At 45.7% G+C, this 15344-nt stretch overlaps 6 protein-coding genes across 6 annotated transcripts; 4 read left to right on the forward strand and 2 right to left on the reverse strand.

Moving 5' to 3' along the window:
* Nucleotides 1-331: 331 nt before the first annotated feature.
* Nucleotides 332-913, forward strand: N7516_005173 (uncharacterized protein; the record flags this gene model as incomplete). Its single annotated transcript, XM_057217893.1, has 1 exon — nt 332-913. One exon carries the CDS (start codon nt 332-334, stop codon nt 911-913), a length of 582 nt encoding a protein of 193 aa, XP_057079776.1.
* A 2549-nt stretch (nt 914-3462) lies between these two features.
* N7516_005174 (cytochrome P450) lies at nt 3463-5232 on the forward strand (the record flags this gene model as incomplete). Its single annotated transcript, XM_057217894.1, has 6 exons — nt 3463-3540; nt 3593-3734; nt 3801-4186; nt 4250-4863; nt 4924-5000; nt 5057-5232. 6 exons carry the CDS (start codon nt 3463-3465, stop codon nt 5230-5232), a joined length of 1473 nt encoding a protein of 490 aa, XP_057079777.1.
* An 834-nt stretch (nt 5233-6066) lies between these two features.
* Nucleotides 6067-6932, forward strand: N7516_005175 (EGFR-like transmembrane domain-containing protein; the record flags this gene model as incomplete). The annotated part of the gene is made up of 2 exons (XM_057217895.1): nt 6067-6400; nt 6487-6932. The coding sequence occupies 2 exons, from the start codon at nt 6067-6069 to the stop codon at nt 6930-6932; spliced, it is 780 nt and encodes a 259-aa protein (XP_057079778.1).
* A 378-nt stretch (nt 6933-7310) lies between these two features.
* N7516_005176 (SMP-30/gluconolactonase/LRE family protein) lies at nt 7311-8947 on the reverse strand (the record flags this gene model as incomplete). Its single annotated transcript, XM_057217896.1, has 8 exons — nt 7311-7528; nt 7584-7663; nt 7731-7827; nt 7888-8097; nt 8152-8259; nt 8314-8507; nt 8574-8728; nt 8786-8947. The coding sequence occupies 8 exons, from the start codon at nt 8945-8947 to the stop codon at nt 7311-7313; spliced, it is 1224 nt and encodes a 407-aa protein (XP_057079779.1).
* A 3493-nt stretch (nt 8948-12440) lies between these two features.
* Nucleotides 12441-13205, forward strand: N7516_005177 (putative allergen; the record flags this gene model as incomplete). The annotated part of the gene is made up of 1 exon (XM_057217897.1): nt 12441-13205. One exon carries the CDS (start codon nt 12441-12443, stop codon nt 13203-13205), a length of 765 nt encoding a protein of 254 aa, XP_057079780.1.
* Nucleotides 13206-13714: 509 nt separating this feature from the next.
* N7516_005178 (putative cytochrome P450) lies at nt 13715-15165 on the reverse strand (the record flags this gene model as incomplete). Its single annotated transcript, XM_057217898.1, has 2 exons — nt 15043-15165; nt 13715-14973 (listed from the first exon to the last, which is right to left on the reverse strand). Exons 1-2 carry the CDS (start codon nt 15149-15151, stop codon nt 13715-13717), a joined length of 1368 nt encoding a protein of 455 aa, XP_057079781.1. The 5' UTR covers nt 15152-15165.
* Nucleotides 15166-15344: the final 179 nt, after the last annotated feature.

Raw genomic sequence — 15344 nt, forward strand, 5'->3', positions numbered from 1 at the left:
AGTAATTACAACTAACTACAATTTTCTATTCTTAAGTCTGTCATTTTTTGGTTGGTGGCAAGGCCTCTGTATGTGTGTATGTAACTTGTATCCATGGATGTTTTAGATTGCAAGGTGTAAATACCTTGCTCTCCATAAATTGCGTAATCAACGGTTTTTCCCTCTCTCTCTCCCTCTAGCTAGTAGCTGTACGAATTTGGTTTCTTCTCCGTGTATTATTAGTTCTTTCTGGGTGGCACTGAAAGGAATCATTGAGGGATCTGGATCCCTGGTGGTGTCCAGTGAAATAGCAGTCGAAAACGTCGAGTCCTCCCTGGCCACAATAGACGATATGGAAGATATTGACCAGTGGCAAGACCTGCCGGCGGAGATAACAGCACTTATCCAGGACCAGCCGGGTCTTAAGTTCAACACAAGGCCATTAAACTCTCGTGAAGATCTAGAAAGGGCCTATAATTTACTCCATGATTTCATTCCGGGATGGGATGATTCTTCAAAGACGTTTGGCATCGGGAACCTCGCTATGTCGGTGCTTTTTGCATACGGCAAAATGATATCCCGAGTTCGACGACCACATATGGATGAATTGGTTGTTTTTCGTGGGGCGCCTTATGATATTCTCTCACGGAGATGCAGTGGGTGTGGCCAGCAGGTCCTGGATGATCCATTTCCATACTGGTCCAAGTACAACCCCGGTATTTACGTATCATGGGCAGTTGCAGGCGGCTGCGGAAACCCTGGCTGTGGGTTTTCATACGCCTCCCTCAAACCGTTTGATAATAAGGTGCGCTGGTCTGCAGCAAACGCGGGGCGAGTGAGTAAGGAGGCGCTTGATAAAGTTAACGCTCGAAGAGCTCAAAAACCGAGCACTTGGCTCCTCCGCACCGAGGCAGAGCGGGGGAACCCTCCCTGATGAGATAGAAGTAAAATGTCCCTCTTGCTCAAGAACAAAACTGGTGGAAGCGAAATGGACGATTGCGGTTCGGCCAACACTCTTGATTCCATATCTTCTTTGCGGGAGCACGAAGGATGGCGATGGGAACGGGTGCGGCAACCGTGGGTATTGGGAACCCGTGGAACGAGCCCAGGTCACTCGACAGCCTAATATTTCCCGATTGTGGTCACAGTTTGCCAAAAAGGGCTGTATTCTGAGCCATTATTCAAGAGATGGAGGTGTCATTTTTGATGATGCATCTATTTCATTTCGAATCGCGAAATTGAAAGAGCTAAGGATGGCACAAAAACACCTGAAGAATGTGAAGGACAGCAGATTCAGGCCATAATGCAAGTTACTGGTGGCTTTTCAGGTGTAGCTTTCGCCTGCCATTCTACTTAGGCGGAGGGCCAGGAATCTAGCATGCTACGATGAAAGTTCTATTGACTTGAATGAATATCCTATTTATGGATCCGTTACAATGCCACCGCGGTGGATTATTGCAGTGTTTGACGTGATAAGGATAGGCATATCGTCGAGAGGCGTGAATATATATTATGTTCTTGGGGTACTAGATGCTAGGGACGCAATACGGTTTAACTGGTCATCGAGGCTGGGGATATTATGTACGTACACTCACGCATAGAGCGGGAGTGTATATAATCAGGCATCTTCAGGCATCTTCAGGCAACATTATTAGTAATAATTAGTTTCCGACCCCTGGCCGGGATACACCTTCGCAGGGAGTCCTAGATGGCAGCGTTGGGGTGACCTAAGACCTTCTGGTTGTTTGAAAGGAGAACACCGTCAAGGAAAAGACAAAAGTTGTGCGGATTCTGCTGAAGGACCATAATAATCTCCATTATATTTTCCAAAACCTCACGCATTTTGTCAAAGTGCAAGGTTGCATACATGGTATGATACCATGGAAGATCATGTGACTTCGAGTACATGATATGCCTTATGTAATCAAGCTTAGTCAGTACCGCACAGAAACAGCGGATTTCTATCATATAGAAAATACAGAGTTCTCCATATCTGCTGTGGTGCCAATACATTTCAATACGTCAGATTTCTGTCACATTTCATCAACTGCCCGGGTGGTCTAGTGGGTAAGAAGCTCTTCAGCTCCACTATCAATAGTACATTCCCACTAACAAATACTGCAGTATGATTCGCGCTTAGTAAGCATATTCCGAATCTATTCGGTATAATTTCAAGTTCCTAACAATTATCTCCAGGGGTTCACCCAAAGCAATATTGCGCGAGGTCCCCGGTTCAATCCCGGGCTCGGGCCCATCTTTTTTGTATTCTTTTTTTCTTTCTTCACTAATTTAAAATAATATATATAATTTTAGTCATGAGGTTAGGTTTTGTATGATTCCTAAGCACAAATCATAATGATAAGTGTAAGGAAGAAAGAGAGCAGAAATAAAGGGGAAAAAAAGACCATCGATATCACACATAGTAGATACACCCCAGATGGTGTCGTAGCAGCTATTCTGTTTTCGCTATCCCTGTGGTCACACATAGAGAACTCTGTGATTTTGATTTTACCGACTTATATTGTCGTACTGTGATAAGCCCGGCAGTCTACCTACCCCGTGTACGGGCGACTATAGGGATCACCGTCACATAACTCTCTCATTGGTTTATATTGCTAGGCAGTAACTTAGACCTGGTTGTATAGTTAGTAGTAATATTGAACCTAGATGATTCCTTATAACGCCTTAGAAAAGATAAATAAAGAGACATCTAGAAAGACATTCAGAAAGACATCTAGAAAGAGAACTAGAAAGACAACTAAAAAGACCCTAAGAAGAACATCCAAAAAAGAAGATCTAGTAAGATGTCAGTGTATGTTACTTCAAGAAGGCGGTGATAAAATAGGCTGTAACGCACTAGCGAGTTATGTGACCGTGATCCCTATAGTCGCCCGTACCCGTGCTGCTATAACATATATATGTCTATATTTCGCTCACTACTAGAAGCAGCAAAATACTCGGACAGTTTCTAAATCGACAGCGAAGCTCTGTTCTCCCTCAGAAAGATAATGAGGCCAGAAAGCGCTTCAAAATTATACCACCATACTGATTGACCCTATAGGAACCTCTAGCATCAACAAGCGGATGGTTCATTCATTGTGTGCCATCATTGTCAAGATCTCTGTAAAATTGCTGATGCCTCGAGCAAAGTCATATCCCTTTCTCCAAGGATGTCAATCATATATTTAACAGTTACATAGTGGGTACAATATCGGGAGTCGGCAAAATAAAGCCATTCTTTTTGGAACAAAAGTCCCCCTGCACCCACCCCAAAAGAATTGTTTGCTTTGCTCTAACGTGTCTCTACCTATCGGATGATTTAGTTCGCTCCCGATCTGTTACCGTGCTACGTAGGACTGGAAGTGGTGGAGTTTTGGAACACTCTCTGACTTCATTGTGCTACTAAGGAATCTAGTATATAGATCGACTGCCTGGTAATAGTTGCTTGATTCCATATCAGAACCTACTGCCCCGAAGCACATAATGGAATCACCCGACATACTATCTGGCTCTTTTCTCATTAGCTGCTGGCTGATATGTATTCTTGGTGGTGTTCTTCTGGTGGGTACAACAAAATCCCCTCATATGGGACTGTTACTCATGCGATATGTAGAACACCATCTATCGTAGACTCACGAACCCGTTGTCTCATATACCTGGGCCCGAGATATCGAAATGGACGGAAGCCATTTATACCTACAACTGGTTAAATGGAACTATACCTATGTACGTTCATCAGCTTCATGAAAAATATGGTATGTGTTGCAGGTAGTTAGTGTTATTTATAAAAAAAAGAAACCTCTTCCCTAATATTGAAATAGGCCCTGTTGTACGAATCGCCCCAGATCAGGTCGATATCTGCGACACAAGCGCCGTAAAGGAGATCCACAAAACTAATAGCCGCTTTGCTAAAACTGCCTTCTATCGCAAGATATCCATAGGCGATTTGCCCACCACATTTTCAACCACCGACAAAGACTTCCACACCCACCACCGGCGTCTTCTGGCATCACCTATCTCTGACTCTTCGCTGACTCGCCTTGAGCCAATAATCGCCAATCGTATCCGTATAGCTGTCGACAAAATTACAATGGAACTAACGGATCATGGCGTTACTGATGTGTTCAAATGGTGGCTGTTTATGGCCACAGACATCATTGGTGAACTCACCTTTGGAGACTCATTCCGAATGCTTGAGATTGGCAAGGTGAGTGGAGGGCTTGAGCTTGACAAAATACTAGAGACTTATCTATACTAATAACGAATATAGAAAAATCAATACAGCCTCGACATGGAAAGACTGATATCACTACAGCCCTTTCGAACAACGTTCCCGGTTCTAGTGAAGATTGCAAGATATATCCCCGTACCGATTATTAAGAACACAGCGAGATCAGAGAAGAGACTCAAGACATATGCCATTCAGTCCGTTGATCGCTACAAAAAGCTCGTCTCTCAAGACCCATCCAACCCAAAGCCAACTCTGTTTACAAAAATTTTCGATGAAAAGAGTGGCATGTCGGATTCAGAGATCGTACAGGAGGCTCAGGGATACATTGTTGCAGGAAGCGATACCACAGCTGTCACATTGACCTATCTTACGTATGCCGTGTGTCGAGACAGCCGAGTGCGAGAGAAGCTTGTTGCCGAGTTGGCTGGTATTCCTGAGCCTGTCACGGACAAAAGCCTCCGAGACCTACCATACCTCAATCAGATTATCAAGGAGACATTGCGATTGTACACGGCCGTTCCGTTTGGCCTACCTCGACTAGTGCCACCCGAAGGTGCTCAATTCAACGGGTATCATGTGCCAGGAGGAATCACGGTCTCAACCCAGGCTTATAGTCTTCATCGTGACCATGCTATCTTCCCAGACCCGGATAAGTGAGTCGGCCAATCTTTAATAGTGTCGAAACTAGAAAATTGAATAATATGAATGAATAGGTTCAACCCCGAGAGGTGGGAAAACCCAACGAAAGAAATGAAGGATGCTTCTTTACCATTTGGTGGTGGGTCAAGGAGTAAGTCCCTTGATATTGGCCATGGGTTGAGTCACCAGTCGAGCTAATTCTTATAGTCTGTTTGGGTATGCATCTAGCTCGAATGGAGCTTCGTCTAGCCACAGCGCTTTTCTTCCGAGCTTTGCCTAATGCTCGACCTTCTACAAAAGAAGGTATGACAGCCAGCGAGATGGAGATGCAATCCTTCTTCTTAATGGCGCCGCAAGGCCATCGTTGTATCATCGAGGCATGATATCTGTTTAGCGTGAGATTGGAATCTTTCCAATTGTTAATCTCCGCAACGATATCAGTGTGGTTTTCATGGAGCCGATCTACAGAGAATGTGCTGTTCGAGTGTATAACTGGTACTAGTATGGCTTCGAAGTCTGGTAAATCTACCCATAGCAACATTTCGTTCCCTAGCGAGTGCTTCCTTCTAGGATTCATCCAAATGATATGACTGCCGGTTGTCATGGGCATAATTTCCGTGGAGAGCCTAGAACGTAATAAGATAAAAACTTTGCAGTTGGATGTGTACAAGGTACTTTTGTTAAATTCTACCGGAGATTATAAATTACAGACATGCATCAGGACACACTAGTTAACCTAGAGTACTCCGTAGTTAGTTACGAGATGGGGATACAATGTCTCCACTGCCTTCGATGTAAACAACTTACCTACTCAGTTGATAATTTGTATATTAATGTAAGATTTAAGTCTCCATGTCAGCTGTAATATGAATATGTGTACGGAGTAGCCAATAGCTCACCAGTGTATCTAATAATAAATTGAAAATGGCCCTCAACTCACTCCACACCTTTTGTATGCACTAGTTAGTAAAGAGGACACGGCCCCCCGTTTCCTTCAGCATCTTACAACAGAAGTCAGCCTCCCCTCGGAACAGCCTAATATAACTACCGAACACCCCGATTCAGCCCCAGTCCTTACTTTGACTCTCTCTCTCTCCCTACTACAACATACTAGTTTCTCTATACGGAGTACCTTCTTCAATTGATCTACAATTATTCTTTCCCTTTTCAATATTATACACAACAGATCCGATGTCGGATATGTTAAGTACCCCCATATGGGCTCTCCGTCCGCAGAAACGGCTCCTGTCTCGCCACCGAAACAGATTGCGGCCAAACCTGGTCTCCCTTCCATGCCTGTTGTCCCCGGGGGCACGAAATGCCCAACCGGTCAATCAAACGTGAAATGCTGCCCATCAGATGCAGACTGCTCCGAGTTACTCGATGACAAACATTGCGCAAACAGCACTGCAAATGTCTATAAAGCCAATGATTACTTTTGCTGCGCTTCTGGCACGAAGGCCTTCCAGAAAAAGAACGGCTTTGTCGGCTGCACCGATGATACATCCACCTTGGATAGTAGTTTGACTCTTTTGAAAATCCAATATCATGGTATGTAATGATTTGCCGTCCTGAACCTTCATTGCAGAGTCATAGAATGGGTGAACTGAATTGAATTCCTAACCACCCATCTACAGGCACTACCTCAACAGCTTTGCCATCATCGACAATATCCAGTGCAATTTCCAGCGCCACGACCACTGGTTCAGATGCCACAAGCGCTTCGGATAATTCGTCTTCATCGTCCTCGTCGTCATCCAATACCGGAGCCATTGCTGGAGGTGTTGTCAGTGGAGTAGCTGAGTTGGCCATCCTGGCTGGTCTACTCTGGTTCCTACTCCGTCGCCGAAACCGGGCCAAACAGAACATAGGAGCACCTGTAGACCCAAGCCCTCTAATGTCCAGTGCACCCGAATCGAGTGTTCCCGTTTCGAGTATGACCGGATCGAGCGCGCCCGGATCGAACGTCGTTGAGTACTTCAATAAGGCCCCCGAAAGCCTGGTGTCACAACCACCGCAAGAGCTTGCTGGTCGAGACGAAAATATGGTCCATGAGTTACCGTCGCAGCCGAAGCATCGGTGATAGCATGCATGGTGGCTAGGCGGAGGAAATACCCGAGAGAAAGTCTCATACTCTCTCACTTCTGTTATGATTTAAATATGTAATACAACAAGCTATTACGAATTCAGCGCATGTCCAAGATAACATCGCGATATCACCCAACATTGCTTCTTTTGTATATATTACTACTAAGTAGGGGAGAAATCAGAAGAAGAATCATTATCTATTAAAGCTAGAAATGCAGGGGCTTATATACCCTGTTAAAACCATCTGAACAAAGGCTCAGTCTATAGCAAACAAGCAAATAGCAAGCATGGAAATAGCAAACATGCCAAGCATGATGCTCTATGTCAAGGACCAAATCCGAGACATGAAAAACCAAAAGCCGTCCGCTGGTTCTTACATCTCACTGTCAACATAGCTTCCAGCCGCGGCTAACGTGGCATAGTAAAGGTTTGTTTCAGCGCAGATAACCATTCTGCCCTGTCCAGCGAAGTTGAAATTCGCTGTACTAGATCCAACATAGATCTTGCCAATGAGCTTGCCAGATGGATTCCAGACATGGACACCATCACCACAGCCAGCATACACGTTACCCAATGAATCGCAGTGGATGCCTTTTTTTTCAAAAAATTAGCCCCAACAACACCAAGTACAGCTTGCTTGACTTACCATCAGGAGCACCAGAGTGAACAAAGGCAAAAGTCTTGCGATTGTCGAGTGTGCCATCCTCTTTCACGTCAAATCGGTAGCTGTGACACACAGTCTGCAATTAGCTTCATGCCCAAACAAGGGAACATTAGAAACGATCACACATACACAGAAGCAGGGCGGGTGAAGTTGAGACCGAAGAAGCCGCTATCGATTCCGGTATCGGCGACATAAGCGTGCTTGCCATCTGGGGAGAAAGTGAAACCTGCCACAATTGTTAGTTGCACCTTCCTTTTTTAGCCTGTACGCATTCTTGATCTCCTACCGTTGGGGTGGTCAAACCCATCCGCGACAACTGTAACGGCACCTGTGTCGGGGTTGAATCGGTAGACTTGTTCCTGCAGACCGGGCGCAGGGCGGAAGTCCTGTGCATAGCCGTATATGGTGTCTGTAAAGTAGATGTCTTTGCTGCTCGGGTGGATGGCGATATCGTTCAGGGAGTTGAATTGGCGGCCGAAGTAGTTGTTAAGGATAACTATCAACCATTCTTGTTAACCCCCGAAAGGTAAAGAGGTGGGTTTGTACTAACCTGTAGCATTGAATGGACTCTTCGGGTTCATAACCCACAAGGCAGGTGGTTCATTGTCACCTTGACCCTCACCGGCGAATACAATTTGTCCACGGTAATTGGTAGCACCTAAAGCACAGTCAGTTGTCTTGAACCTCTAAAAAAAAGGGGCTGATTGCTTACCATTGGGATTGAGAATCGTTGGCGATGAAGGAACGGTGGTTACATTAACAAGACCCGCGGCATCCGACTTGTCCGAGACAGCAGCAGCGTCCGCAAGAGAAATCTTCTCAATAATAGCTGACTTCTGAAGACCAGTGCCGGCATCCTTAGCGCCCGCATTTTGGACAAAAAACACCTCGTCTGTTTCCTTGCTCCTAGAAGCTAAAAATTAGATTCGATCTATACTTGGCTTGTACTTGATCTTCGTGTTGGATACCTACCATACAACGGCCTCATGGAATATAGGGTCCTTTGGGGAGTGTGCGATCCGGGTTAGAGTTGGGGCGTCTCCGATAATCTTCAAGAATTCCTCATCGTACACATGGAAAGGCTGCTGGGCTAGACTATCTCCTGTCGACCCTGGGGGCACAAATAGCTATGCATTTATCAGTAAGGGGGTGCTAGTGGAGACCCGAAATTAGAAATCGCATACACTTTTCGCATTGAATTCGGCTGGAGGCTGAGTGGTCGCCAGAACATTGAAAGCTTTTTGGTCAATCACCTGCGCTTGAGCAGGAATATTGCTGGAGCTGACTGGTGCTAGGAATGATCCTAGGAGCAGCAGCGTAGCTAGCGAGGAACGTTGAGATGTCATCTTTGAGATAGTGCCGGATAGTTAGAACAATCAACAATCGTCAAAGGAAGGGGAAAGTAGGCATTTATCTCAGGGGGTTTGGGGAAGTGGGGTATAGACACACTATGTCTTTTTCCAGAGACAATCTCCAGCAATTCTCCCAGCAATTTTCCGGCTCATTAGCCCAAGCTACAACATATAACTAACTAGTTAGCGTGTTAATTCTCGGAGTTAGTCCGATAATGATCGGCCCGGTTCACCGCCTATCGACGTCACCACCGGAGTACCCGGAGCACCCGGAGCATGTCTTGCCGCATTTCTGCAACACTCTAGTCTCTTAAGGTTAATTTGTAGGTTAATTTGTATATTGTAGCTTTAATATGGAATTATCTGATTTGTGAATTAAATATCTAGATATCAAATGAATATAAAAAGAATCGTGAATAAGATGTTGGCAGCCTGACGGCCAGCATGTTTACCCATACAGAACCTCCTTAATATCTAGATCATACTAATGATCCTTCTTCCTTTCTTATTATCTAGTTAGTTATGTTTGTATTCCTTACGGTTCTCCTTGGTGCTTTAGATTGGGCCGCATCTCAGTTATACCAGGATTTTGCCAAGTAGCTCAACACCCGAAGTTACCCCCTTCGGATGTGAATGGGGTTGGGTTACTTGGCAAGAGCGAAGGAGCCAGTCAGTCAAAGCCCTCTTTTGAGGCTATGTATAACTATGGTATCCATATGTTCCACAAATAGATAAGACGTGCTATCTGGAGCTGTGCCTGTATGAGTGTGTAATTTACGTAAATTCCATTCATAGACTGAGCGGATTAGGGACAGGCACACGCTTTTCTCTCACAATACAATAATACATCTGGTTCCGTTTGGTCATTTCTACGGTCATTTCTTCGGTGTACGATGATATCACGTACAGACACCAACTATCACTCGTCATCATCTTCGACCAAAGGTTTCCTCCCACGTGATTTCACAATACGAAGGATCAATGAAACAGTATCCAAAGCTCCAGGCTGTTCCACCATAATGCAGGACTTGACCAATGGAATTCGCGGATGATACAGCAGCTAGTTACATCTCGAGGAAACACCGAGTACAACTCACACAAGGGATGAATAAGGATTATATTCCACGTACACAGTGATACACTCCATGAATATGAATAGGCGAGGAACCCTGGATTTTCTGGAAAGTCAGTGCATTCAACATGTCCGATTCTCATGAAGAAATGACCAATGAATGATGTTTCCAGTGGATAGAATGAAGTATTTTCCTAGAATGTGATAGACGACATGTGGTTGTTATTGCGAGAGGCACCAGGAACAAGACAAAGGTGCAATATCCAAACCTCACTATAATTGCAATAGATACTGTATCTATCCCTGGTTGTACATAGAAAAGTTCTCTGTATGATTTATACTTTTTACGGCCTTTGTATATATATAGTACATATTCAATTATCCTTAGTGCTACTATTCTTATTCTCCTAGAAGGTTATAACACCGAAAAGAAAATCAAAGAAAATCAAAGAAAAAGGCATCGAAAAAGAATGCCTCAGAAATATCAAAAAAACGCGTTAATATTATCTTACATATAATATTCTTTATGCTATTTTGAGCCAGATAAGTCATTTTACTAAAGTGCTAGGTCAAAAATCAAGGATAGAGGTCACATACGCGCCCGACTACTCTGGTTTTTAAAAGTAGGGAAAGCGTCTTCTAATCTAAGTTTTCAATGAGCATTACAGAGCCTAGCCAACTTTGTAGATTCTTCCGGTCCATTTACATGTCTAGACTTGTCTTTTGTCTCCGAAACCCACAATTTTGGCCAAGTCTCACAGTGCTGATCGCATTAAGGGTCTTTGTTCTGCGTAGCGTCTAACTTTATTTTCAACCGTTTAAGCTAAGAAAAGTCCAATCTTTATTTAAAATACCCGAAACAATGAACCTGGTACAAGACACACTGGCTTGTTTCCGCAGTTTAGCAATCGCAACATCAATCCCAACGTCTCTTCCAAGGTTCACTCGTCAAACACTGAGTTTATTACCCCGAATCTGCATTTTCTTGGTTTAGGGCTAGTGGCGCTTCACAGAAAGAATCAAACGATCCACCTAGGGAAATCTAATCCACTAGAACTTGGTGGTGTTCTAAGATATTTAGCGAATGACTTGCATGTGAAGCAGGAGCCAAGCCTAAAGTGCGGCTACTTTTTCCAAAAGAAGAGACTTCAAGGAACAAAGTAACAAACCATGGACTATGAAAAGGGGTTAATGGTGATTGGTTACAATATAATTCATGCCCTGCCAAGACTATAAACTGTATTATGATTGGTCAGATTAACCAAAGTTTCAGCCAATCATATTACTTTACTCCTGGACCACAACGTCAGCGTCCACGGATCACACAATTGACGCGAAACCCCATTAACAAAACTTCAAACTTCAAACTTCAGAGAGCTCCTGGCAATGATAGTATGCTCCTAGTGTGAAGTAGTGAAGCGTTAAAGACCAAAGTGTTATTGTGCAGCTCGATCATGCATCTTAACAATGCAGCGGTCATAGTCATAATCATCCCCGGATCTGAGTTCCTGATAGTTCCGTTGTCTTTAGGCCCAGACTAAAACGATCTGATCCCTGTTGGGTCCGCACTAGGGCATCCTTCGGAGTTGGACCCAGACAATGCGATTTGCAAACTTTTGAGTGTTCAGATCGGTAGCCATCCTTGTGAATGGTCCGTTTTGTGGTTACCTTCCTAGTTCGTGTACTCTTAACAGTTTTCATATCTGGTTTGTTCCCAAGGTTCCTATCATTCTGGAAGAGTGATATATCTCTCTTAATTGAGAATGCGGAGAATAGGTAACCTTGGAAAGCGTCTTCCCTACGTGGTCTTATTCCGAGCTTGCTCCGTGTCCATCCATGGGTCCATAGACAAGGTGTCCATGGATATAAAGAATGACTAACTCCATATTCTGATGGGTCTATCAATGAGAAATGTTCTGGTGTATCTTGGTGGCTTGAACCTATACAGATGGACCCAATCAAATTACGTGTATCTATAGGATCCAACCCCATTCCACCTCCAACGGTGACTACCCAGGTACACATCGAACCCATGGCCTCGACCATTGTGGAACCCATGGCATACGAGTCCTTTCACCAGTTTGACGTATGCCCAGGTGTGTACCCCCAATGGTTCGCTTTGAACGAGCCAGGTACCCGGAACTTTCGGTTCATCTTTTTGCTCTCGACTCACGAGGCAAGCGTGGCGGAAGAAGAAGATTCTTTCGATTTCGAGGGTATATATAGCTGCCCTTATTCCTCCTGTCTGTTCTCTTTTCTTCGATCAACCACACTCCTTTTGGTACCACTGTTCATTCATTTACATACCACACTGTCTTTTGAATCCAACCAGGACTCGTAATAAACACTCATTCATATCTTCATTGATAGTTTACCTTCTTTCGTGACTCCACCTCCCAAAACAAATCTATCAATATGCAATTCGCCAAGTCTCTCATGCTGCTCGCAGCCCTCACCACCAGCACCCTGGCCAGACCCTCCTTCGAGCGCCGCCAAACCACACCAACCTCACCCGCCAGCGGTGGTAGCTGGACCTCCACGCCCTCTGAAGGCTCATACTCCACCGATGGATTCGGCAGCTCCACCAGCTCATCAGGCTCAGGCGAAACATACTCCGGCAACGTCGGCAACCCCTACGGCAGCAACATCATCACCGTCGACGCCTCATCCGCCAGCAAGTACAAGTACGTTGCGCAGTTCACAGGCTCCAACACCGAGGAATGGACCGTTGCCATCTTCAACAAGTACGGGCCCGATGGCAAGATGACAGGCTGGTTCGGCAACGCCTGTAACACTTTCACTCTTGCCCCCGGCGAGACCAAGTATATTGCCTTCGACGAGGACTCTAATGGTGGCTGGGCTGCCGCCTCCGGCTCCACCATCCCCACCGATACTATGGGTGGCTACGCTTCCACCTGGGGCGAGTTCGACTTCGGTTCCACTACCAACAGTGGCTGGTCTGGATTCGATGTGTCGGTTATTTCGGCTCAGAATGCTGGCATGGCCATTTCTGGTATGAAGATCTGTGATGCCCTTGGCTCGGTTTGCTCTTCTGTCACCCAGGATGCCGCTACCGTCGATAACGCTTACACCTCCGCTGAGACTGATCTCGGTGGTATTGGTGCTAACTTGGGATCTGGTCCCGTTCGTCTGGCTGTTACCATTGATTACAGCGGTTAAAATTTGTTTTTACTTTGAGATTTGATTTTATATGATTTTGAAGATAGAACTCTCAGGTCATTCTGTTTCGGAGGATGGTCTATACCCAGCTGGAATGGTTTCTGCTTCTGTGTCAATATAGAGACTTTTAGGCTGGTCCTTTTTTTTGTTATACAATATAACACATTCTTTTAAACGCTTCCTGTGCATTGTAGAACTCTAGATCTATTTTTACTTGGGGGACTTGAAACTCCCAAAGTCCGCGTGGCGTTAACATACGCAATCGCCTACTACGTAGCCGCCACGTAATGAGTCCATCTTCAGTAACTATTTAGGTAGTAAAGTAGTTAGTAAAGTAGTACTCATGTTTTCAGAATTAAAGATAGAAATAAGCAAGAATAAAAAATATCAAGTTAGGATTAAGCTCGTTCCATTCTGGGATCCATTCATAATAACGTTGGAGTATATCGATATATCGACAAATTCATTACTGACTTCATGCCCGCTGACCCAAAGAATCCATCTCAAAATTACTTTCGCGGGCTAACAAGACCGTAGAACTCAAGAGGCTTAATACTGAATGCACCGTTCGACTCAAGCTTGTACTTGGGGTCCGCCAGTTCAAATGTGTTCTCCTTAATAATGCTGGCAAGAGTAAAGAACGACCACCGCCAAGCCCAGAGCTTGCCAATGCATTCACGCTTGCCATTACCAAAGCCCTTCTTCGCGGCAGCAGGGAGTTGATCCCACTTCTCGCCGAGAACACGCTCAGGCTTGAAGGCCTCGGGGTCCTCAAACACAGCCGGATCGCGGTTGACCTGACTCAAGACCGCGATCATAGGCTGATTGTGAGCAATTTGGTATTCACCGCCGGCAAGAAGAATAGGGCTCTTATCGTCGGAGGGAATGGGCTCGATGTTGAAACCCGGTGCGGTGGCGGAAAGACGGATCGACTCGCGCAGGATGGCCTCGACGTAATTAAGGCTCTGCAGGTGCTCCATGTCGATATTGCCGTCGCCCACCACGCGGTCAATCTCCTCCTGCGCCTTGGTGATGACGCTTGGGTTCTCCATCAGGTAGTACAGGGCGTAGGAGATGAGATTGGGTGCAGTGGCGGCACCGATGAAGATCGAGATAATCTCATCGATAATCTGCGACTCGGTGAGCTTCTCGCCGCTCTCCGGGTCGGCGCCGTTCATCATCGCATCCAGGATGTCCTTGCGGGCAGTCTCTGGCTGCTCTTTCCGGGTCTTGATCACCTGCCCAGCGAACCCGCGCATGGTCTTCGTGTCTTTATCGAATCGGCGCTGGTACAGCCAGTTCAGAAGCTTGGGGCGGGTGGGTCGCTTCATCGCCTCCATGGTGGCGCCGGCCATGGCAGCGAGCATAGGTGGCTCAGCGCCTTCGAGCACATGCACGCGCTGGTTAAAGAAACATTTCATGCATGATGCAAGCAGGAGACGGTCCAGGTCATTGGTGAGCAGGGTCCGTGTCTTGGTTCCTGCGCTCCACTTTTTTGTCAGGTCTGGGATGACCTCTGCCATATCGCCGAAGAGGTTATCGGTCGCAGATTGTGTGAGATGAGGCATCATGATCCGGTGGGCGATACCCCAGCTCTTCTCATAGTCGTATGCTGTGAACAGACTGTCGTGCACGGCATATCGGATTTCGACTACTGGTCCCGTAACACACTTGCGGAATCGGGTCTGGTCGCAAATCTCTTCCAACAGAGCGACACTGCCGATGAATACGATCTCATGACCGAGAGCATTAATCTTGAAAATGGAACCTAAAAAAATCAGTGATTACTCATTAGGGCTGGGTGTTGCCCAAGTCCGTGGACGGGTTGCTGCCATACCAAATTGCTTGGCCAACTTGTTGAGCGAATTCCACGTCTCATTGGGGTTAACGTCGAAAACATTACCCAGGAGGGGAACTCCGGGCGGTCCTGGGATTTTGGTAGGCATCGTCGCTGGAAAAACCGATGAGGGATATCACTAGTATACAAAAAATATTGAAAGTCAGAGAGACGAGAAAAGCTTCAAGCTCTCGGCGGGTCGGGGGCAGAGAGAGTCTTAAAGCATTCAGCTCTCGATTTTAGTCTGCATGAAAGTCTGCATTCCCGATCGGCAGATCGAGGTGACCTAGACTATTGGCACA

Source organism: Penicillium verrucosum (genome assembly GCF_028828655.1).
Source record: "Penicillium verrucosum strain IBT 35672 chromosome Unknown utg000001l_segment0_segment0, whole genome shotgun sequence".
Lineage (NCBI taxonomy): Eukaryota > Fungi > Ascomycota > Eurotiomycetes > Eurotiales > Aspergillaceae > Penicillium > Penicillium verrucosum.